This window comes from Photinus pyralis, unplaced genomic scaffold (genome assembly GCF_008802855.1).
Source record: "Photinus pyralis isolate 1611_PpyrPB1 unplaced genomic scaffold, Ppyr1.3 Ppyr1.4_LG9, whole genome shotgun sequence".
In the NCBI taxonomy this organism is placed as follows: Eukaryota; Metazoa; Arthropoda; class Insecta; order Coleoptera; family Lampyridae; genus Photinus; species Photinus pyralis.
The window spans coordinates 13,902,862-13,924,720 of record NW_022170878.1 but is presented as its reverse complement, the minus strand read 5'-3'; the positions used below and the strand labels follow the sequence as shown (position 1 = coordinate 13,924,720).

Genomic DNA, 21,859 nt, shown 5'->3' with positions numbered 1-21,859 from the left:
ATTGATGCGGCCTGTTTGGCCTAAAATTAATCAATAAATAGCCCAATCATTTTTGTTAAAGTTTGCGCAAAATAAATGGTTTGCCAAAGCACTTTTGTTTTCCACCCAGTCCAGAGTACCGGTAGAGTAGGCGATAAGGCAATGTCATGCAGGAAATGCATTTTATTGGCCAACATACGCAACTTAATAGGTTGCACACAATTCTTTAGTGAAATTTGTAAAAAAATGTTTTTTGAACGTGGTGGCTTTGGATACCATATTTTGGTAAAGCAATTGATGCGGCCTGTTTGGCCTAAAATTAATCAATAAATAGCCCAATCATTTTTGTTAAAGTTTGCGCAAAATAAATGGTTTGCCAAAGCACTTGTTTTCCTCCCAGTCCAGAGTACCGGTAGAGTAGGTGATAAGGCAATGTCATGCAGGAAATGCATTTTATTGGCCAACATACGCAACTTAATAGGTTGCACACAATTCTTTAGTGAAATTTGTAAAAAAATGTTTTTTGAACGTGGTGGCTTTGGATACCATATTTTGGTAAAGCAATTGATGCGGCCTGTTTGGCCTAAAATTAATCAATAAATAGCCCAATCATTTTTGTTAAAGTTTGCGCAAAATAAATGGTTTGCCAAAGCACTTGTTTTCCTCCCAATCCAGAGTACCGGTAGAGTAGGTGATAAGGCAATGTCATGCAGGAAATGCATTTTATTGGCCAACATACGCAACTTAATAGGTTGCACACAATTCTTTAGTGAAATTTGTAAAAAAATGTTTTTTGAACGTGGGGGCTTTGGATACCATATTTTGGTAAAGCAATTGATGCGGCCTGTTTGGCCTAAAATTAATCAATAAATAGCCCAATCATTTTTGTTAAAGTTTGCGCAAAATAAATGGTTTGCCAAAGCACTTTTGTTTTCCTCCCAGTCCAGAGTACCGGTAGAGTAGGCGATAAGGCAATGTCATGCAGAAAATGCATTTTATTGGCCAACATACGCAACTTAATAGGTTGCACACAATTCTTTAGTGAAATTAGTAAAAAAATGTTTTTTGAACGTGGTGGCCTTGGGTACCATATTTTGGTAAAGCAATTGATGCGTCCTGTTTGGCCTAAAATTAATTAATACATAGCACGATCATTTTTGATAAGGTTTTCGCGAAATAAATGGTTTACCAAAGCACTTTTGTTCTCCTTCCAGTGCATTGGTACAGGTGGGGTATGATGACAAGGCAATGTTACGCAGGTAATGCATTTTATGGTTAACATACGCAACTTAATAGGTTGCACACAATTCTTTAGTGAGATTCACAAAAAATTGTTTTTTGAACATGGTGGCTTTGGGTACCATATTTAGCTAAAGCAATTGATAGGACCTGTTTAGCCTAAAATTATGTAATTAATGGACCGATCATCTTTGTTAAGGTTTTCGCAAAATAAATGGTTCACCAAAGCAATTTTGTTCTCCTTCCAGAGTAAAGGTACTAACAGGTGGTGTAGATGATAAAACAGTGTTATGCTGGCAATGCATTTTATTGGTCAACATACGCAATTTAATAGGTTGCACACAATTCTCTAATGAAATTTGCAAAAAAATGTTTTTTGAACATGGTGGTTTTGGGTACCATATTTTAAAGCAATTGATGCGTCCTGTTTAGCCTAAAATTATGTAATCAATGGACCAAATAATAAGGTTTACACGTAATAAATAGTACAACAATGTACTTTTGTTCTCCTCCCAGTGCAATGGTACAGGTGGGATAATAAAAACAACGTCATGCAGGCAATGTTTTTATTGGTCAACATACGCAACTAATTTGGTTGAACACAATTTTATAATGAAGTTTATTAAACATGGTGACCTTTGGAACCCAACTCGTAGTCTGGTAAGGCAATGGATGCGACCTTTTTAGCATAAAATCGCCCCCATCATGTTTTGTTAAGATTTGCGAGTGGGTTCGAACGGATAGACAAAAAACGCAATAAGAAGCACATTTTTTTTTAATTCTTAAAAAATGCGCTAAAATGGATTGTGCAAATACAAAAGTTGCAAATGCTCAAATTTTATTTTTTATTCATCTGCATAGTTTCTTGAGGTTTAAGGAATATTTACTTACACAGAAAACCGTGCATTCATATTTTCTTTGCAACAAGACTTAAAAAATGAATCTTTTTTTAATCGGAATTTTGAGATGTTGTCGGGTTATAACTTTGTGCCCTGATAATCTACGTAGCTTAACAACAATAGCTACCTTTCTTATACTTTTAAGGACATGTGTACTATTTTTTTGTTTATAAAGAAAGATATCGTGCACACGGACAGAGAAACAGCAACACAAAATTATAAACAGGCTTGACGGTCGTTGAAAAATTAAGCCATATGTTGATGTTCTTACTTTTTTATTTTTTTTTATTTTTCTTTTGTCCTTTATTTTTAAGTGGGCGGCTAATAGGGTAGCTAATCTTAGAAGGACCACATATAGTCTTTCAGACCTTCTCTTTCTTTCATGTGAGAATATGCCTAAAATATCGTCAAAGTGCACAACACGATGACTATCTTGTAATGTAATACGTATTTGTTTGTATTTACCAATTTGTGTTTCATGCCATTTCATTGTTATAATTGTAATTATTGTAATTCGTAATTATTTAAAAACACAATGGCAGTTCCATGCATCCACTTCAATTTTTATCGTTCAGTACGCGAATGAATTTGAAGAGTGTTTTATAAATAGTCAAATATGAATGTTAATCAACGCAGGCTCCACAAAATCTTTATTGATTCTGATATAGCGTTTAAATTGTTTCCAAATAAATTAGAAACCGCTGTTTTACTGTATCAAACATTTTTCAAAATTCAGTTCACAAATTTAGGGCCAATATTCTTCAAATACATTCAAATGCCCAAACCCCATTAATAAAAAATTCAACTGGTTTAAAATTCGTAACTTATTGAAAGGATTAATTATTAGAATCAAAAATTGCTTCATACTGCGGTTTTTCATTCTTATAATAGAATAGCGCTGTTGCCACGTATACGGGCCTCGGAACCAGCAAGAATTTTGTAAATGTAATGTATGTACGGAGGCCTCGCACTGTTATACAGAATCTTATACAGAACTACTGCAGCGACCCCTACTTCTTATTTCAATTAACTAAAATCCGTATAAGTGGTGATATAAATGGCACATGCGAGTCCCCTGACAAAATCCGTATAGGGGTGTAGGGGGGCAAAGGGATGGAAAATAAGCTGATATACACGCACTTACACTGCGAGGCCCGGAAACGGGCCTCGCATGTGAAAACCGGGCCTCGTTTGGTATAATACACATATTTCGGGCCTCGGATGTACAAGTTACGTATCTACGTATAGGTACCTACTTATGCGCTGTGCCCAAGATGAGAATGTCTATCATGGGAATTTCCAGCGCGTTCTACGAATTCCTCAAACCCTTAGCTTAGACCAACGACGAACGGAATTCACGCAGGTATAAGCTATATTTTTCATTAAAAAATCGCTAAAAGCTTATGAGTAAGTACTCAAAGAAATCGACTTGCGACATGCGAAAAATGCCCCCAGCAGCAAAGTCGTAAAACCAATCTTTGGCAGAAACAAAGCTCTGGTCTACATCTGACAACACTCAAGACGAGTCAGAGGAGGTTTGCTTCCCGCAGGCCCCAGGTGAGGTCGTGAGGTAAAGCTACTTCGGTAGCTGAACTGAAGATACCTACTAATTTGATAACACATTTTATGTGACTGTTGACTATATCGAAATACTCAGTTAATCTGAGCCGAAATTGGTGTTGACGTTTATCTACATCTGTTGTTCTACATTTTAGAATCGTAGCAATATTTACAGGATGTTTTTTATTTATCACGACTATTCACGAACAGTGGGTGATATGACTTTTTTCCCAACTTATTGGAAGAATTCAATCGCCATAACAATATCAATTGGGATGTTCCCTGTTAGCACGTGTGCGGTTGACCTATTGATTGAGCGCGAGCGTCTTAAATAAATGCTGCACCTTTATATATTAAGGTCATTCATGATGATGTGGGCTCATTCTGCTAAAGATAACGTTTGTTGTGCAGTTCGTACATTTGGACTACGGTAGAGGATATATATAAATATAACCTTGTTCGCTGTTATTATTATTAGTAAGTCTACGTAATAGTTCACTTCACATTAAACGCGCGAAGCGTAGGGACCGAAAAAATGACGTATTTATTTATCTTCGCAATTTCGCTAAACTTAATAATAGCGAGTCTTTCTTCCGTATGCGTTCCAGATACAAGACAGAGGTCTGATGATCTGGCTCCAGACGGAAATTCTTACAGTGCTGTGTTTTTTAACAAAAGCTACACTAGTGATTGTGGTTGTGACAGTAAATACACTTGTGTGCGTAAGTGTTGCGATGAAGGCTATTTCATTGACCTAAACGAGGAAACGCTTGAACTTAAGTGTTTACGTAATGACTCAATTAAATTATCTGTTCCGATCTATAAGATGGGAAATGTAATTATCGATAATAATCCGATAATCGATTTCCGTTACTTATCGGGCGTTAACGAATGTCTGCTTGATGACGATGACAAAAATGCCTATACGGCCACAATGGATGAATTTTATATTCAAAAAAATGGAAAATTATGGATGTCGAGTTTGAATACGTACTTTAAGCCGGAGCATTATTGTCTCGAATATGATGAAGATAATGGACCGATTGCGTATTTATGCCTTCTATCCTACGATGTTCAAAGTTTAGAAATATCTAGTCGTATAACTGTGATAGGTAAGCTTTAAAGTATTTAAACAATGATGTAATTTAATAAAAAAAGGAAATGGCTATAAAAAAACTCGCCAGACATTGATGGTTTTCTAAAGCGGTAGTTATAATAAGCGTCGTGTTGTCTTGAACTATGAGTTTTCGAATAAGTCATTAAGTAATTACTGTATTTTACTTTATTTAAATTTCATTATCTAAATTTAATAATATGTGAAAGTAGTAGGTCGTGGTAAGATAAATTACTTACAGTAAATTGTATCAATTTCTTGCAAATTGAGTGACTTATTTTTTTTAGGTATGATGATATCACTACCTTTTTTACTGGTGACCTTCATAGTTTATGGAGTATTACCCCTTCGAAACTTACATGGAAAGGCGCTAATGTGTTATATATTCTCACTATTTACAACATATTTATTGTATATAATTATACAATTGCACCCGGATGCCGAAAGTTTAGATGCAGTTCTATGTAAAACCTTGGGTAAGTCGAATTATGTACTTAATGTGTTTATGGTAATGAATAAACAACCGTTAAAAATAAGTATTTCAAGGATTCAGGCCGCTACTATTTTCGTGTATTTACTCCACCAGAAAAAACAACTTTAAAAGACCAGGACAGGGACCAATAATTACAATTATACTTTTAGGGCAAGGCTATGATTTCACACACTACATTATGATGAAGCGTCCATTGTATATGCAGGTACCGCGCATGTAATTTTAAACGGTGTAGACATAACATGGATAGGTACTCAGCATAGACAAAGTAAAATAAGGTACTCAGTACATACAGAACGGAGTAGGTAAAGTTGCCTATTGTCAATCCCCAAATTTGGCTATTATAATATTAGTTTGTGTTCGATGGTAGAAACATAAACTTAGGGCAATTATAATGCACATTTTCTATCTGTATAAAACAAGCCGCGCGGCGGAAACTATTTTTTCGCGGTCTCGAGGTAAACTTTTAAGTCGTTTTTCCAAGATAATTTCCAAAATTGCTATAAGCGCGTAAAGTTAATATCTAGGCAATAACGCTAGGAAAATTTGTTTCCTTTTTTCTTTTTCAAAATATGGCACCCTAACAGCCCTCTATGTTATACTAAAAAAAAAGATTATTTCAACACATTTTAAGAAATCCCGGCGTTATTGTCTAGCTAAAGCATTCACCTTTCACAGGAATATTCGACCCCTTCTGCATCTTCACTCAAAATTCAGATATCGTGGAACGAAATCAAGCGTTTTCGGGCAACGAAACGGGTGTACTGTTCAGTGTTCAGCCTTAACAAAGATAAGAGTATTATCTTTGGCCTTAATGAGTGGCAGACCGCAGAACTAATAAAAATAAACTTCCAGTACAATGTAGTGGGATTCAACCCCTTCTTTTTCGAAACATGTTTGATAACTCAATTGTTAAAAATTGCGTAAAAGATTTGCGACAAATTTTACTGTCGACAGTGATTCGCACACCATGTATCCAAATGTCTACAAAAAGCTTATTGCGCGTTGAAATTACCTACTTCAGTCAAATGGCAAAGGCATTGCTGTTCATGAATAATCGACCAATCAGAGCGCGAATCTGCGAATTATTTCTGCCGATGATATGTATGTACCTATACAAAATCGCAATCAAAACCCAAATCAAATTAAAACCCGTGAATAAATTCGGCAATGTTATTTAATTGATCCAATTTAATTAAAATTTCAAAGAAATATTTCAATTAATTTAATTTAATCAGAGAATCAATGCGCGAAACCGCGAATCAATTGATTGACCACACGAATTAAATAAAATTAGTTCCACGAATTAAACCACGTGAATAGAATTCAAGATGGTGGAAAAAGGTGTACCGCTTCTTATACTTATGTTGATGCCGAGGTTGATGCGAAGAAGCTAATGCACTTTATTTGTTATAGCGATGATCTTTATGTACTTCTTTGAGGCGTCGTTTGTTTGGATGAACGTCATGTGCATCGATATTTACTTGACGTTCAGGTACGTTTTTAGCGCATTTTCCTGCATGTTGGAGAATGTGATAAATTACTTGAATGAAAGCGTATTTAGCTATCTAATTATCACATTAACTTATTTGATTTCTGGCTATGGCTCACGCGCACGGAGGGGGGGGGGGGACTTGGATCAGTACATTCGTTACATATAAATTTGACGTGTTTGAGCATTGTTTTTTTAATTACCTAATTACCAGGAAGTAATATGAATAGAGGGGGCACATTTTAGTTTTTTTAAACACAGTTGTGAGTAATTTCCGCTGTTATCCTTCCCGATAAATAGTTACTATTTTTGTTTCTCGTTCTCGACACAGGTATGCAATCACCCGACGAACTACTTACTTCGTGAAATGTACCTATTTCCATTTTTAGCGGCATAAAATTGATAATATCCGAAAGAAGAAGGATAGAATCGAGGCGCTTCATCTACTACAGTATATATGCATGGGGCGCACCTCTGCTCTTACTGATCCTGGTCATAGTCATGAGTAACTCCGTAAAACCTAATGCTTGGTATAACCCGGGAATATCTGATCAACAATGCTGGTTAAACGGTTAGTATAGTCTGAAGGTCCAACAAGGTACCGAATTAAAAATTTTTCAGATGGAATACCCACACTGTTGTACCTTTACTTGCCCATGGCTATTCTGATTATTACGAATGTAATACTGTTCGTAATAACTGCACACAAAGTTAGAGTAGCAAGCCGAGCTACAGCGATGTTAAGAACGGGAGATAATCGAAGTTCGAATGATGATACCGTCAGACTTGGGGTTTATGTAAAGCTTTTTTTATGCATGGGCGTAAACTGGGCTTTAGAAATAGTCACATGGGCCATTGATTGGCAAGTTGAGAATGTACCACGGGCCCTTTGGTATGTCGCCGATTTATGTAACGCCCTGTTCGGATTACTTATTTTTATTATCTTTGTGTGTAATAAAAAAGTTTGGAAGTTGATGAAAATCAAGTAAGTTAGTTTTGTTTAAATTTCCATTTCCACCTAACACCATTCTAGGTATTATGAAGTCACCGGTAAAACACCGCCTACTGCAGTGTCTTCAACGGATGAAGTTACGTTGGAAAAATACAAATAAAACGTGATAGCACTAAATAGCATTCCATTCCTATGACTTTTGAGAAGAGAAGAGATTACAGAGTGCCTGTTTGATACAAATGCTTACGTCAATGTCCACTTAATTATTTTGTGAGGGTTCGCGTCAACACTTTTTTCCTGGCTGTGATTGGATATAGCTCCAAAACGAAGATTTTTGGTGGTTACTTGTCATGGCAAACCACCGACAAAATGGAATGTAAATAGCAGAAATTGTTGTTGCAATTCCGATTTAATAATTCTTCCCATAATATGCTTTATTTTTGACGGCCAACGTCCTTGCACTTATTGAATTTTTTTAAAACTACGTTGACCAATTTCCCTTTGATCTAGACCCATTAATAAATTTTTTTACTGACGTACCTACTTTTTTTATCGAAACCGCGGTTCTCAACAAGAAGCTTTAAAGATTTTCTACTCGCCGAACATATTGTTTGTGTTGCGACTTCCAAAGACGTGGAACAGTGACTCTTGTTCTGCCATCTTGGGGATTTATTTGCAGTTTAATTCGCTGGATCAATCAAGGTCAATTAAATCGCTTTGTCAATTAATTAATTAAATAATGTCGCGAAGTCGCTGAATTAATTCGCGGACTCGCAGTCTGATTGGTCAATTATTGTGGCGGTTCAGCGGATTTATTATGATTAGTCAGTCTTTGAAATTAGACCGCGAACCGCGCATCATTTCAGCGAAACCGCGAAATTAATCTATCAATTAGAGCGAGAACTAAATTAATTGGTGAAATAAAAGTTTAAGTCCCCGACAACACTCTTGTCCGCGTGGGCGAAACCGCGAATTAAACCGTGAATAAAATTGAAAAGTGGTTTATTGTTGTTTTTGTTTTACTTCTTGTAAGTATGTATATGTAAGTATATTTGATTAGGTATTAGTTTTACAACTTTCGTCATCATTCTACCACAAAGAAAGGTTCGGCGATTTTGAACAAGGGAAACACAAATGTTCTTGGTACCCAAACAATAAATTTGACCATTCAAAAATTCGATGAACCAGGCGAAGATGTTGCTTTACTTGTCCACAAACTTTTGTTTTTACTAACTTTGACGTTGACAGACATTAAATAGCACTTACCTATGCTTGTAAAGAAACTTTCGTTTAAAGATGGAAAGATATATTGATACCATAAGTAGTAAATAAAATAAATACATAAGTAGTAGATGGTAATGGTATACGAGTATAATGTTCCTGTTGAAAATGAACAAGAACAAGCAATAAGATACGTTAGCTACGAGACCACCCACCAAAAATGAAAACCATGCACTCTCCTGAAATGTTTTTCAGTTTCAAATACTGCGCTCTGGAAACGGTTATTCAAATTAAATGGTATTAATGAAATTTCAAATCAATCTCTCCCTTTCATTGCGTCAGTGTTTTTAATTATGCCGGCGAATCTTTACTGCGCCGTCTCTTTAATCCTCCCGGAGATAATTCAATCCTATTTTTCCACGAGATCTCTAGTTTTGTTTGTCATAGACGAGTTTTATAAATAGCGAACGTTGTAACAGAAATACGATGAATTTAGTACACGCGGCAGTTTATCACCAATAATTATGAAATGCGGCAACATAATTAAGTATTTTTTATTTGGCCATTTATTTATAAATTCGGTGACATATTCTTGTATTACTGACACCAGAAGTGAATCCTTGAAAATATCCAGTGATCATAGTTGGTATTTACCGACCATATTCAATAAAACAAATACACAGGGATGCGGCTGTGATACAAACGAAGTAGTGTGTATAAGAAAATGCTGTGATGTAAATTATGTAGAAATAAATAAAACATGCTCGTTTAATAGCACCCTAACGATGGATTTGCCGATTTTCGAACACCAAAATGTAAAGCTCGAAGGTGAGGATTTGCCCAGAATACATTTCATTTCCGGTATTAATCAGTGTATCATGGACGATGATATGTTTTACGAAGCCCTTCGTGATGAATTTTATATACAAGACGATGGACGAATATGGTTACCGGCAATGAATACATATTTTGGCCAAGAACACTATTGCTTGGATTATAATAATGAAAACATTGTTGCAACAATTTGCATTTTGGATTTTGATATCCAAGGTTTACTTATCTCGGAACGCTTAACTGTTGTAGGTAAGATTTGTAAATTTTAAGAGATTGAAGTAAGAATTTTTTTTCATTTTAAGTATGTAGGTATTCTCATGAAGGGTTTATTGATTTTTAAAATTTAGTTACGTATGTGATCCAAAGTTTAGCAAAGGAACAGGAAATTGCAGTTTAAGATTAAATTCGAACGTTTTGTTAAAATGATCATTATTTACTTAAAACTGTTTAAAATTTTAACCATCAATTTCCTTTGTGTGTACGATGCGCTTAACTTGCCTAAATGTCCGTGCCGTTCGTCCTCTTGCTCTCTACTAGACCTCAAATATATCTAAATCACAGAAGATAGCCTCTAGGAGCCATCACAATGATATAGAATATAGATGATGATAGAAATATCGTCAATCACTTCCGAAAAAAGAATTAATTTCGCATTTCACTTAGGCTACTTCTGTACACGCAATGGTCTGTCTGAACTTTCACAACATTCTAATAAACTGTTAAACCGAGCGTTGCTACAGCAAATGCAAATGGGCGGACCTGGAAAATGCAGTCAATACGATATTTCTTGGTCAGATGTGCTATTTTCTCTTTGTGACCGCACCAACAGATAGGTACTTCTCGTCGATAGCTCCCCTTTTTCCTTTGCAAGTACCTTCTTCTGAGGTTGCGTTCCCGAGATTTTCGCATTTGTCCATATATTGTGATCTGAAAGTTTTTAAATTAAGAGTTATTATACAGGGTGGAAATTTTGGCTGGAACGCTGAGTATATCTTCAAAACTACAATTACTGCAAAGAATTTGTTTACGGTATCCACAATTATAAAAAGTTTGCTACCAATCTATACCATGCGTAAACATGTGTAAATATGTGCCCAGTGGTGTAATTCTGTATGGCCAAGGGGGCATTTTTTTTTAATGGCAACTACTAGTTTTCACAGTCTGTTTGATTTTTAAGTGTCACAGCAGATATCTCGGCTACTGTTAGAGATATGACAAATTGTTACAGAATAAAATTTTTACATTTAATTTTGTATTATCTGTGATAGCAAACAACAATTTTAAAATGAAACGAATGGTGCAGGTCTTGGACTAATTTAATTTTTCACGGAATCATCTTATTTTTTTTTTTTAATGCGCTGCCTGTCGTCTAATAATTTGGTATAAATTTACTGAATGAATTTGACAATAAAGTTATAGCGATTGTTTTCATGGCCTTCTCAAAGCTTGTTTTTTTTAATATAGCAGCATAAAAAAACATAAGTTTACTAGTTTGCGTTGAAAAAGTTAATCTTTTGATAATTTAAACAACGCAATCTTTTGTATCAAAAATGTGTAAATAAAAAAACCATTTTAATATTTTTACAAACAAACACAAAAAATGTGACCGTCTTTTTTAATCCAAAGAAGTGTGGACTTTAAGAATATGTAAAAATAGTCTTTGCTATTAAAAAATATATATCCCCCCTTGACCCTGCAGACGTACGCAAATAACCACAATTTTAAAGTATGTACAATGTACGTTGATAGTAAGCTTTATATAATTTTGGATACGTTCAACAGCTTCTTTAAAAAATGTTCTTTTGAAGAGAGATTCAGTGTTCCAGACAATATTTCTAACCTGTACTTTAGTTGTCAACTTTAATCTAATAAATATAATTGTTGACCAATAGATGTACCTACTATTACGAAGTTTTAACTCTATCGCTTCATGCCTCTTATCCAGATCACACCATTTGTGGGTAGTCGCTTCACGCAGATACTCTCTAAAAGCATTGAAAAAGAAGCCCTAGATGCGTGGTATTTGCGGATTTATTTCTACATCTTATAAATACGTTTATTTTGTTTTTGTTTTGCAATTTTTAGACGTTTTACAGAGACTGGAATATGGAGGATGGTGTGTTTTAAAATGGACATACTGATAGGTGTAAGAAAAAAAAACACCTAAGAAACAAATTATTCTTTTTCAGGGATGATCATATCTTTACCGTTTCTATTTATAACATTCGTTGTATACGCATTGTTGCCTGTGAGAAATCAACATGGACGATGTTTGATGTGCTATGTTTTCGCCCTTTTTCAAACCCAACTTTTAAATGTGATAACGACTTTACATCCTCATCCAGACAACTACAGTGCTTACGTATGTAGAACGATTGGTGAGTATGCCATAAAATATGGACTAGAAAATTGTTCTTATAGAGTTGGATCAAGTCTATCAAATGTGTTAATTTTAACATTTTCAGCTATGCTTTGCCTATTCTTCACACTCGCCTCTGCTTTATGGGCAAATGTAATGTCGATCGACATTTATTTAACATTTAGGTAGGTAGGTAAGTTTCAACAATCCAATAGGTCTTACGCGAAGGGTTTTGAGAATAAAAAGTTATGGTGAGATTACTTAGTCGCTAATTTATCAAAGAAGGCTATAAACCTTTCACCTATGGCTTCATCTATCCATTTATCCATTCGGCCGTTCACATATCCACATTCTATCTCTCTTTACCTTTTCATCTATCTGTGGAATTGTCTATTTGGTGCACACTCTCATTATACTTCCCGCAAGGCCATTACGATATATTAAAAAGTGTTTAACATGTACCTACTAATCCTGACAACTTTTTAGTGGTTCTCGTGGGTTCCAGGGAAGTAAACGGAGAACTGAAAAGAGACGTTTTACGGTGTACAGTATTTACGCCTGGGGTGTGCCGATGTTATTTGTAATCTTGGTAATGGTTCTTAGCTCGTTGGTAAAACCTAACAAGTGGTACAATCCTGGTATTGCTGATCAGGAATGCTGGTTGAACGGTATGGTAACGACTCAACTTTTCTAGTTTAATTTATGTTAATATTAGATGGAATACCTTCGTTGCTGTATCTCTATCTACCAATATCTACAATAGCTATTGCCAATATATCACTATTTACTATAACATCAAGCAAAATACGAAAATCACAAAAAGAGACCGCGGTACTTAGGAAGGGAATTAATTCACGAAGTGATGACAACAAAATAAGGTACAGTTAAAAGAAAGCAAAAGTAAAAAAAATACACCTTGCTCTTACAGATTTTCGGTATATTTGAAGCTGTTCGCAGTGATGGGTATTAACTGGACGATGGACATAATCGCATGGGCGGTAGATTGGCAAGTGGATCGCATACCGCATGCCATTTGGTACGTTACTGAATTCTGTAATGCGGCATTCGGCTTGGTTATCTTTTTAATATTTGTTTGCAAAAAGAACATTTGGAATCTGCTGAAAAGGAGGTGATAGCTGTCTTTTGTTTATTACCAAACTAATTACCATCATTCTTCTTAGGTATTACATGATTATGGGGCTGCCTAACACAACAATTCCAACATTAGAAATTATGTTACCCAACGGATGCGAACCAAAGAGCTGACATACATATGTTTAGTCCATCAATGAACTTTATTGGTTAGTCGTTTGAGTTAGTGAATTGAAAAGTATTATTGTTTTGGTCAAAATGTGAAACGATATGGTCTGTGATATTTGAAAAGAAAATGTGCGTTGATAAAGAGAGTACCCACATATATCTTCCCGTTGTCATGATGCAGCTACATTCACCAGGAAGCAAACTACATTGCGTATTTCATTGAAGTCATTCAATAGTCTTGCAGAGACTATACCTATATTTGAATGCGATTTAAACACAATTCGCATTAACAGCTCATCAACCATGAATATTCCGTTAGAATAATTTTTCTTCATCAGGTTTCCATCTTTTGGGAGATTTGAACTGTAACTGGTGTTCGCAAGTACTTTTATTGTTATACCTACATTGTTGCATGCAGCTGCAATATTTTAATGATTATAGGTTTAAGTAGATAAATTTCTAATAAGTAATATTTACCTATGTTCAATATTAAATTTAAATGTAGGTATCAATTACGACAACTAAAGGATTGTAATGCTAAATAACTAAGTAAGCTCCAACGTGTAATAATCTAAACATACGAGTAAACAAAATTATTCAATCACTTGATAATTACGTGCAAAATGAGATTTCAACCCTTTCCTACTGTCCAATTGCTGACTAGCTTATGCTAATAATCACCATTTCGAAAAGGGCAAACTTGTCCCATGTACTAAAACCACTCGGCTCCTCGGTTTCAAAAATACGCAAAAAATTATGAACGAAATCTAAAAACTGATTTATTTTCATTAATTTAAATCAACATTTTCGTTTGTTTTACAGTGGTGCATTACCTGAATAAATTAAAGTCGTTTTTGCCGATTTTCTTTCACGGCTCGTGGTATCTTGACCATGTGTCCAGCACATATAAAATTGCATTACTGAACGCTAAATTTGAATGTGTCTACATACCTACGAAAAAATAATTAGACATTTGAGAATTCGAGAAAGGTTCTTAAAAACCCTAAATGTGGATTTATTATATATAGGTACGTGCAAGAACGTGTAGGTAAATGGTTTAATTTACTTAAATCGAAATTTATAAAGCTTGATCATTTAATCAAGTAAATACCTTCGAAAGTAGGTAAACTCTAAACCAGATTGCGATATTCATTATGCAAGTTCAAATACACTCGATTTTTTGTGTCTATTATAACACCACCTGTTTAATTTCAATAAATGTGAGTGAAAGTCGTATGTGACCTGTATCACTCAAGCAAATTTTGTCTTAGTCACATTCACTTATCGACAATATCTCAACGTGCAAAGATTATGAGTGCAGTTTTGATCCTGTGTCTTCTTTCATGGTTTGTTAACGCGGTAATTGATTCCATAACTTCCCAAAAGAAATTACCTATACCTACTGTATTTTTTATTGTTATATTATAGGGCGCGGTCTATGAAGAATTTACACATCATGTAGCAGTCCCCTTGAAATTAAGACAAGCTGAAAAGGAACAATTACAGGATTTGAGCAAAATTCCGGGCGTTCCTGGTGTGGATTATCCCATTTACCATAGCGTACCGGAAACTGGCTTCTCTTGCCATAACGTACCTGCTCTACCTGGAATGTACGCAAACGTCGAAACCGGATGCCAGGTTAATTTCAAAAGGACCGACTTATCTGGATTTTAGTTGTTTGAATAATTTAGGCATATCACGTGTGTCACGATGGTCGTGAAGGTCATCAAGGCGCTTCTTTCCTCTGTACAAATGGAACAATTTTTAATCAAGAAGAATTTGCGTGCGATTGGTGGTACAATGTAAATTGTCACAATGCCATCAACTTGTATCGGTAAGATATACGATTTTGCCCATTTTTTTTTTATTTACTTTTGAATTCAGGGTAAACTTGGATCCCCATAAGAATCCTTACTTTCCAAAAGTTAAGACGGAGGAATCATTACCTGTACACCATTAGGGATTACGATTCCGTATATACCATACTTACTTCACTTGTGTATAAAAGTAATGTTATTTAGATAAAGAGAAAACAGTAAAGAAAACAATTACATTTGTGTCGCAACGAGGGTTGACCACTCCTTTATTGGTCTTAAATGATTTGACTTGTTGTGTTGTGAAATTAAATTTTTTTCTGCAAAGAAAATAGTGATCCATGGCTTGCTCTACGTGAATTATTTTAAATATTAGTATTAGCATTGAATAATATATAAATCTGAATATTATTCAATGGTATTAGTATAGGTATATACATATAGTATGCATTACATTTTTTTCTCTATAAGAAACGTATTTAGACTTTTGCTCTAAAATAATTAGGGGAGCTAGTAATTGACTATAAAGAAATTACCATTGAAATCCCTATGCTGCGTCGCGCTAGGCACCACCGTGTATACCGCATGTGACAAGCCTATTGAAAATGGATCAAATTCAATGACCCCGTAGGGTCAAACCGAGGTGCTCTGTCGCTCTTTTAATCCATTTAGGTTTTTTTCTTTGTATAAAAGTGAAAACTGAAAAGTATCTTCAAATATTCTTTTTAATACCTACTTGGTTTGACTATCCAAAACGCGAGACTAGGAAAAATGCACAATGTCATTTGAGATTCATTCGTATTGGTATTGCAATAAGTGATAAGGACCCTAATACAACAAACCAAAAGAACGCAGTGAAAAAAAAAGTAATTAATTGTATTAATATTATTATTAACATACTTATACTGTATCAAGAAGAAACTAAGCTAGGTAGGTATACAAATGAGAGTGATGGGCTGATGACCAATAAAAGTACCTACCTACCTATACACACAACATTGACATTAAAACAAACTGTTGATAGTATTAATGAATTTACGCATTAGTCAATCTTATAACAGTGTATGGTAAACCAACGTTGTTTTCCTAAGCAAAGGAATATGGAGGTAACGCTCTTGTACGTAGATAATATGATCCATACCTAAAAGCAAAACGGCAATAATAATTAAAATATTCCCGTAAGTAACATGTATGATAGGTATAGGTGGAAACTATGTAAACATTAGGAATGTACCTACTTATGTGCAAGCTGTGAATGTGGGAAACGTGCGTGCATTGAAATATTTAGTGCGAAAAACAGTCTGTGAACCTTTATGCGACATAGGTAAGGTTGCAGTATTTAGAAACAAAAACCCTATATGGCGAGAAGCACGTGACGCATGATTGATGGATTTTTACGAACATTCAACCAAGTTGGTAGAAATTAGGTGATAACACTGATCACGATTAGAATCAAACATTAAGTATACCAAGAAATATTAGCCGAAGTACATTTTTTGACGGCCGCCTGCCAGTTGTCGGGTTTAGTAGCAATGTTCGCTTTAATTTTATTCGTAGAACAATCAATTACCCTTGAATTGAAGGAATTAAATTATTTATAGTAATATATTTTTTTAATAGTACACGCACTCGTAAGTTTCTTCTTGTCCCATGTAAACCTCAGTTTGTATAACGCAATAGTCCAAGTTGGACACGTTAACGTGAGCACAACGATAAGATTTAAAGGCTCCCTTGTTTCTTATTGTTTCCGCGAAGTAGTGGTACGCACGGCCATGATTACATTCCAAACTATCAGTGACAGTCCCTGAAATTGATAAGGGCTGTTACTAAATGTTGTGATAACTATAGGTACGAACTTACATATATCTGCCAATTCCGGACAGCCAGGTTGAAATCTTCCTCCATTGGGATAAAAATCTAAATGCCCTTGGGGATGCGAGAGGCTTAGTAAACGCATGTTGGTGTGAATTACATCAACTAAATGTGCATCACTGGGATCAAGGCGATAACTCATCGGAACGTCATTGTAACCTGGGCCGGCAGGATCTAAACCCGTGATGCGATGTATTTTCCCACCTTGTACTTTATCGGCGCCCATCGCAGCAACATGGGCACCAAGACTATGCCCAATAAGGTGAATGTTTTCGTAACCGACTCCTTCCTGAATTAAATACCTCAGAAAGGCTCCAAGATGTGATCCAGCAATTTGGGCTCCACGCATCGCCGTAAAATATTCAAATTCACACAAAACTGACCAATCCATTCCAATCACATTGTAATCCCCAGTTTCCAAATAAGCTAAAATGCTAACCTTTTAGGTCTGCAGTACCTATACATATTAAAGCGATTCTATTATTTACGATTGGACGGTATAGTGTATAAGAATTGACAAAAACCAAAGTTTAAATTAATCGGGAAAATGTTGCTAAGACATATTATATATTAGTTTCGAGAAGACGTCCTGCCAATTGCCATGATACCAACCGTCTTTATTTATTTGAAACACCGTTTCCCTTATGCTGCTAATAAAGCCGTGGATGATAATTTTAGTAGGATTGCTGTAGTTAAAGTTGGATTTTACAAAGTTTTCGTGTGCATCCAATTTTAAATTGTAAGGAAGGCCATCTCTAAAAACAAACCTTCTTATAATCACGCATTTCCAACTAAATCAAGTGCATTACCTTGTAAACAAAATAAATTGAACGTTAGGCCCATAAGGGTCTAAGTAAGTTTCGTTAACGGCAGTGGTTGGTTTTTGAACGGGCGTAGTTTGCGGGTTTCCTCGTCCCACTGCGGCCGCGCGATCAAGAAACATAAAACAAAATGGAAAACGAAAAGAAGAATTAATTACCTTCAAAGTATTCACTCCAGTTAAAATTGGAGATTGTTTCTTTCAATTTATTCAAATCAAGAATGGGTTTGGAAAGAGCAGTTGAAGATTCAAAATTAGTCTCCGGCTTGGCTGAAATTCAAATAGATTTCTTAAGAGATGTTTTTGGTTTCATGTGTGACATTCATTGTTTATACAGAGTGGCACAGCGAAAACGAAACAGACTGAATAACTCGCAAGGGTGGCAACCCTGCTTAGGGGGTTGACAGCAGGGGTGTACATTTTGAAATAAAAGATGTCCTCCTACCAACCCAAATTGACGTGTTTTTGCGTTTGTTTCAAAAACTATTTCCTTACGAGTTATTAAGTCTGTTTCGTTTTTGTTGGGCCACCCTGTATAATGTTTTTGGTAATAAAGATTTTTCAGTTGTTTAATGATAAAGAATAGATTCGGGAAATTTAGAGCGGAGAATTTTTCCCAACTTTTAGCGTCGGAATCGGAAACTAATGCAGCTTGAGTCGGTGAAATGGGGAAACAATTGCAATTTTACACTTAAGGAGCGCGGTACCTTATTTTAAGATTTTGTAAATAAATAAATCACGTAATTAAATGTGCGTTACAATTACCGTTTGAGAATATGTAGAAATTTAGCGCCCCGCCACGCCTACTAACTGTACGCACGAAAATCATAAAAAGTAGAGAAGATAGACTTGTACCTACTCTTCAAAAGGGACAAGCTTTCTGATGAAGATTATAAAAATATTCATCGAAATCGGTTGAGTTAAATCTGAAATATTCGCTGGTAAAAATGACCTTATTTTCTTTCAGGTGTTGGGTCATACGCATCAAAAGAACTAAGAAAATTGTATTTGTGAAAAATTTAGTCATAGCTTTTATTTTTTTACAAAAATCATAGAACGCAGGACTTTCCTCATTTTATCGTCCTTTTGTCTCTGTGTAACATATTTCACTAATTAGTCCATCAAGGGTTAGTACTTACATAAGGTCACGAAAAACATTAAAGTTGCCACCAACAAACCATTTAAAATGATTAGGGATGTAGTTAAAATCCCCATCATTTACCCACCCACAAGTATTTCAAGACTAACACAGCAATATCGACATACGTTTTTAAATGTTTGTCCTTCCGTATTTCCGCAGATCAATCAACATTCATGATACTATCTCGTCTGCTCTTTGTTGTTCTGAATGTAAATCATTTCAATTATTGTTCTAAATTATGGGTTATTCAAAAATATGATTTTCCAGTGTCGCAATTAGTAAATAGGTAGGTAAGTGCCTACGTATAATCCCGTTGACTATACATATGTACCTACTCGTATGTGGCCAGTACCTAATAGATTATTATTTATACGTATGACGAATTGGCTAATTAGAAAGCACGTAGGAAACTACTTTTCTCCAATTTTGTCGCGTTTCAGAAAAAAATATTTCCTGTATTATACCATTGAATTTATACATTGTATAGTTTTGGTGGTGCCATTTTATTAAGACCCTAGCTATAGGTGCAGTAATACGAGTATCTATATATCAGCTAAAAAAAACCGAAAAACGAGTGATCCTCATCTCTGTTTATTGCTAATTGCTATATCATTGCACAATTATTATATAATCATCGGACGGTGCTTATACAGGTATCAATTAAAGTTGTGTACGTGATCATTTCAAATGTTCTCCAAAAACGTAACGTATGAGAATGACACCTTTGCTATCTGAAACAGAAGTATAAGAACGAAAGTACATTTTCCTATAATGCGTTAAATTACCACCACGAGTGTAACTATGCAAAATGGTGCAAATTTTCCAATTGTAAACCGAACAGGTCTCTTCGCCTTTCCGATCATCAACATTAACGCTTTTTGAAACTTTAAATCGGTACCGACAAAATCAACGTCATAACAGGAACTAGCAACTTGATCACTTTCCGTGATTACACGTTGTGTAAACCAGCAATCAGCAACAAACATAAAAGAAGATGCGAACAAGTAGAAGATTATTAACCAAAATTCGGCGCCGTAAAGAGGAATCTAAAAACGTAATTAGAGGATTCCAAACACATGCTTATATGTCCACATTGATGTACACAGCGTTGGTCCTTTCTCTGAATCAATGACGAGTAAAAGGATCAGACATCGGCTGTGAATGTGGTGGGGGTGAATCATATTCATGTTAAGCGATAGAGCCAAATTCGCTATACTTACATGACTCATCCCCAAATATGTGCAGCACAGATACAAAGAGTAATTGATGACTGTTGAGAACACGCAAAGGTTAAAAACGTCTTCAATTTTTGTACAAATATCTTTGAGCGTATCCCAGTAGATATTAACTTTTTTAACTTCATTTTGAAGGTATTCCCATGAATCCACACCATCTTCCGTACAGCATGACAGCAAATTTAGAATGTCCAATCTTAAATTCTTGAAGTGCATTTGAAGTTGTATCAGAATGCCCACTTTTAAACAGTCTATCATTACATATTCGTGAGCAATGAAAGGAAACGTTATCAGTTGAATGATTAGGCAACTAGTAAAACTGTAGTTAAGAGCCCATTTGGGCATAATACCAAATGGAAGGGGAGTTAACCTAGTAAAATACCATGTAATGGTACCAACAACGACGACGCTTAAAGCAAGGCTGCATGTGATCTGAAACTGAAAAGAAAGTGTCTCGTTACAAATTGTAAAGTTTGGACTTACCACCCATTTCATGTACGTTTCGATTACAGCTTTGAATTGTCTTCGACGGTCGGAATTGCAGATATTAACTTCGTCCAACATCCGCAATGTTTTGACTAATTTTAATTTGTGAAATCTAATGATGGCTGTTCGAGGAATTACTAAAATTTGTTTCAAGTTTTATAATGAAACAAAAAAGTACCTAATACGACCATTTAAGTAACCAAGCGTGGGAATAACGTCATTTATGCCATTACTCTCATTCCACCCTTCGTACAATATAGAGCAGATAAGGGAAAAGTTAAAATAGACAAGAGAAAGCAAACCGTACGAGAACATTTTTTCACGTATGGAAACATTTTCTTTTAAAAACAGGCCAGTTCGCTTTGCATACTTTCCTGCAACGGAAAAATACGTATCGCTGGGGTGGCCCGTCATTTTGCACTGCGGTAAAAACAAAGCGAGCTTCACTTTATAAATAAAGAGCGATGCATAATTTAGTCTAAATTAAGCGATCAAAGGTTTAACTTTAAATAATTTATAAACACAGACAGATAACGAAAATCTAATTTTGAGGATGTCGAAATAGAAAAATTAAAGGTTGTTACGTCAAAACTACGTATTTTATTATTTATTAAAGTGTTTTTATTCAATGATACGACATGGGTTTTCGGTTTGACCAAGACCAAGAGATGTCAAAATTTCCCATTTCAACGTAAAAACGTCCAAAAGCATCTAAGTCGGTCAGTGATAACTAAATCTTTTAGTAGAGGCATTTTTTCTAATTACTAACTTTTTTTCGGTGTTTATGTGAGGTCTGGATGTGATTATTCTACTCATATAAACATAGGTCCGCAAACTCTTCTTAACCGATCTATAGGGTGTTAGTACAATTTCACAATTTTTTAAGTTTTTTATTTACCTCCTGCAGTTTTTGAGATATTAGCTGAAACTTGGAATATTATAAGTTGAAGTTGAAGGGCTTACATGATTGTTCATGTCACTGAGAAGCTACAGAATGATGATTTTTCAGGAATCATGTTCTATTTTTTGTCCCTGATTTTTTCGGTGCGGTGCGGTGTACGTCCATTGAACACATATTATTCAAATAGC

The 21,859-nt window shown here is 35.2% G+C and overlaps 5 protein-coding genes across 8 annotated transcripts; 3 read left to right on the top strand and 2 right to left on the bottom strand.

The window, feature by feature from the left end:
- Positions 1–4,076: 4,076 nt before the first annotated feature.
- Positions 4,077–8,263, top strand: LOC116180273 (G-protein coupled receptor Mth2-like). The gene is made up of 6 exons (XM_031500181.1): positions 4,077–4,789; positions 5,079–5,267; positions 6,701–6,779; positions 7,166–7,347; positions 7,398–7,761; positions 7,810–8,263. The coding sequence occupies exons 1-6, from the start codon at positions 4,213–4,215 to the stop codon at positions 7,886–7,888; spliced, it is 1,470 nt and encodes a 489-aa protein (XP_031356041.1). The 5' UTR covers positions 4,077–4,212; the 3' UTR covers positions 7,889–8,263.
- Positions 8,264–8,387: 124 nt separating this feature from the next.
- On the top strand, positions 8,388–14,006 carry LOC116180272 (G-protein coupled receptor Mth2-like). 2 transcript variants are annotated; one of them, XM_031500180.1, is made up of 7 exons: positions 8,388–10,032; positions 11,973–12,161; positions 12,249–12,327; positions 12,629–12,810; positions 12,858–13,020; positions 13,071–13,271; positions 13,324–14,006. In XM_031500180.1, the coding sequence occupies exons 1-7, from the start codon at positions 9,474–9,476 to the stop codon at positions 13,406–13,408; spliced, it is 1,458 nt and encodes a 485-aa protein (XP_031356040.1). In that variant the 5' UTR covers positions 8,388–9,473; the 3' UTR covers positions 13,409–14,006. The 2 variants fall into 2 exon arrangements, with proteins under 2 accessions (XP_031356040.1, XP_031356039.1); XM_031500179.1 differs by having other exon boundaries at positions 11,973–12,327.
- Positions 14,007–14,151: 145 nt separating this feature from the next.
- Positions 14,152–15,471, top strand: LOC116180274. Its single transcript, XM_031500182.1, has 4 exons — positions 14,152–14,761; positions 14,831–15,040; positions 15,094–15,236; positions 15,287–15,471. Exons 1-4 carry the CDS (start codon positions 14,714–14,716, stop codon positions 15,360–15,362), a joined length of 477 nt encoding a protein of 158 aa, XP_031356042.1. The 5' UTR covers positions 14,152–14,713; the 3' UTR covers positions 15,363–15,471.
- A 619-nt stretch (positions 15,472–16,090) lies between these two features.
- LOC116180271 (pancreatic lipase-related protein 2-like) lies at positions 16,091–19,168 on the bottom strand. Of its 3 annotated transcripts, XM_031500178.1 has the most exons (9): positions 19,048–19,168; positions 18,068–18,178; positions 17,898–18,006; positions 17,701–17,843; positions 17,391–17,514; positions 17,077–17,336; positions 16,846–17,020; positions 16,708–16,787; positions 16,091–16,357 (listed from the first exon to the last, which is right to left on the bottom strand). In XM_031500178.1, exons 1-9 carry the CDS (start codon positions 19,124–19,126, stop codon positions 16,269–16,271), a joined length of 1,170 nt encoding a protein of 389 aa, XP_031356038.1. In that variant the 5' UTR covers positions 19,127–19,168; the 3' UTR covers positions 16,091–16,268. The 3 variants fall into 3 exon arrangements, with proteins under 3 accessions (XP_031356038.1, XP_031356037.1, XP_031356036.1); XM_031500177.1 differs by having other exon boundaries at positions 16,686–16,787; positions 17,077–17,514; XM_031500176.1 differs by having other exon boundaries at positions 17,077–17,514.
- Positions 19,169–19,624: 456 nt separating this feature from the next.
- LOC116180270 lies at positions 19,625–21,179 on the bottom strand. The gene is made up of 5 exons (XM_031500175.1): positions 20,959–21,179; positions 20,768–20,907; positions 20,270–20,722; positions 19,835–20,095; positions 19,625–19,780 (listed from the first exon to the last, which is right to left on the bottom strand). Exons 1-5 carry the CDS (start codon positions 21,083–21,085, stop codon positions 19,733–19,735), a joined length of 1,029 nt encoding a protein of 342 aa, XP_031356035.1. The 5' UTR covers positions 21,086–21,179; the 3' UTR covers positions 19,625–19,732.
- Between the last annotated feature and the right edge of the window lie 680 nt (positions 21,180–21,859).

Bases quoted from the DNA above. Each gene is read 5' to 3' on its own strand.
- LOC116180271 (XM_031500176.1), bottom strand. From the start codon at position 19,126: ATGATGGGGATTTTAACTACATCCCTAATCATTTTAAATGGTTTGTTG. The intron at 16,788-16,845 runs GTGCGTGTACTA...CTTCAATTCAAG, and splicing joins GGACAAGAAGAAACTTACGA to GGTAATTGATTGTTCTACGA. The intron at 16,358-16,707 runs GTACTTCGGCTA...TTTTGCTTTTAG, and splicing joins GCAGGCGGCCGTCAAAAAAT to GTATGGATCATATTATCTAC.
- LOC116180272 (XM_031500179.1), top strand. From the start codon at position 9,474: ATGAAATGCGGCAACATAATTAAGTATTTTTTATTTGGCCATTTATTT. The intron at 12,328-12,628 runs GTAGGTAGGTAA...ACAACTTTTTAG, and splicing joins GACATTTATTTAACATTTAG to TGGTTCTCGTGGGTTCCAGG. The intron at 13,272-13,323 runs GTGATAGCTGTC...CATTCTTCTTAG, and splicing joins TGGAATCTGCTGAAAAGGAG to GTATTACATGATTATGGGGC.
- LOC116180274 (XM_031500182.1), top strand. From the start codon at position 14,714: ATGAGTGCAGTTTTGATCCTGTGTCTTCTTTCATGGTTTGTTAACGCG. The intron at 15,041-15,093 runs GTTAATTTCAAA...TGAATAATTTAG, and splicing joins ACGTCGAAACCGGATGCCAG to GCATATCACGTGTGTCACGA. The intron at 15,237-15,286 runs GTAAGATATACG...TTTTGAATTCAG, and splicing joins AATGCCATCAACTTGTATCG to GGTAAACTTGGATCCCCATA.
- LOC116180270 (XM_031500175.1), bottom strand. From the start codon at position 21,085: ATGTTCTCGTACGGTTTGCTTTCTCTTGTCTATTTTAACTTTTCCCTT. The intron at 20,908-20,958 runs GTCGTATTAGGT...AACAAATTTTAG, and splicing joins CACGCTTGGTTACTTAAATG to TAATTCCTCGAACAGCCATC. The intron at 20,096-20,269 runs GTAAGTATAGCG...TTACGTTTTTAG, and splicing joins CATATTTGGGGATGAGTCAT to ATTCCTCTTTACGGCGCCGA.
- LOC116180273 (XM_031500181.1), top strand. From the start codon at position 4,213: ATGACGTATTTATTTATCTTCGCAATTTCGCTAAACTTAATAATAGCG. The intron at 5,268-6,700 runs GTAAGTCGAATT...TATTTGTTATAG, and splicing joins AGTTCTATGTAAAACCTTGG to CGATGATCTTTATGTACTTC. The intron at 7,762-7,809 runs GTAAGTTAGTTT...ACACCATTCTAG, and splicing joins TGGAAGTTGATGAAAATCAA to GTATTATGAAGTCACCGGTA.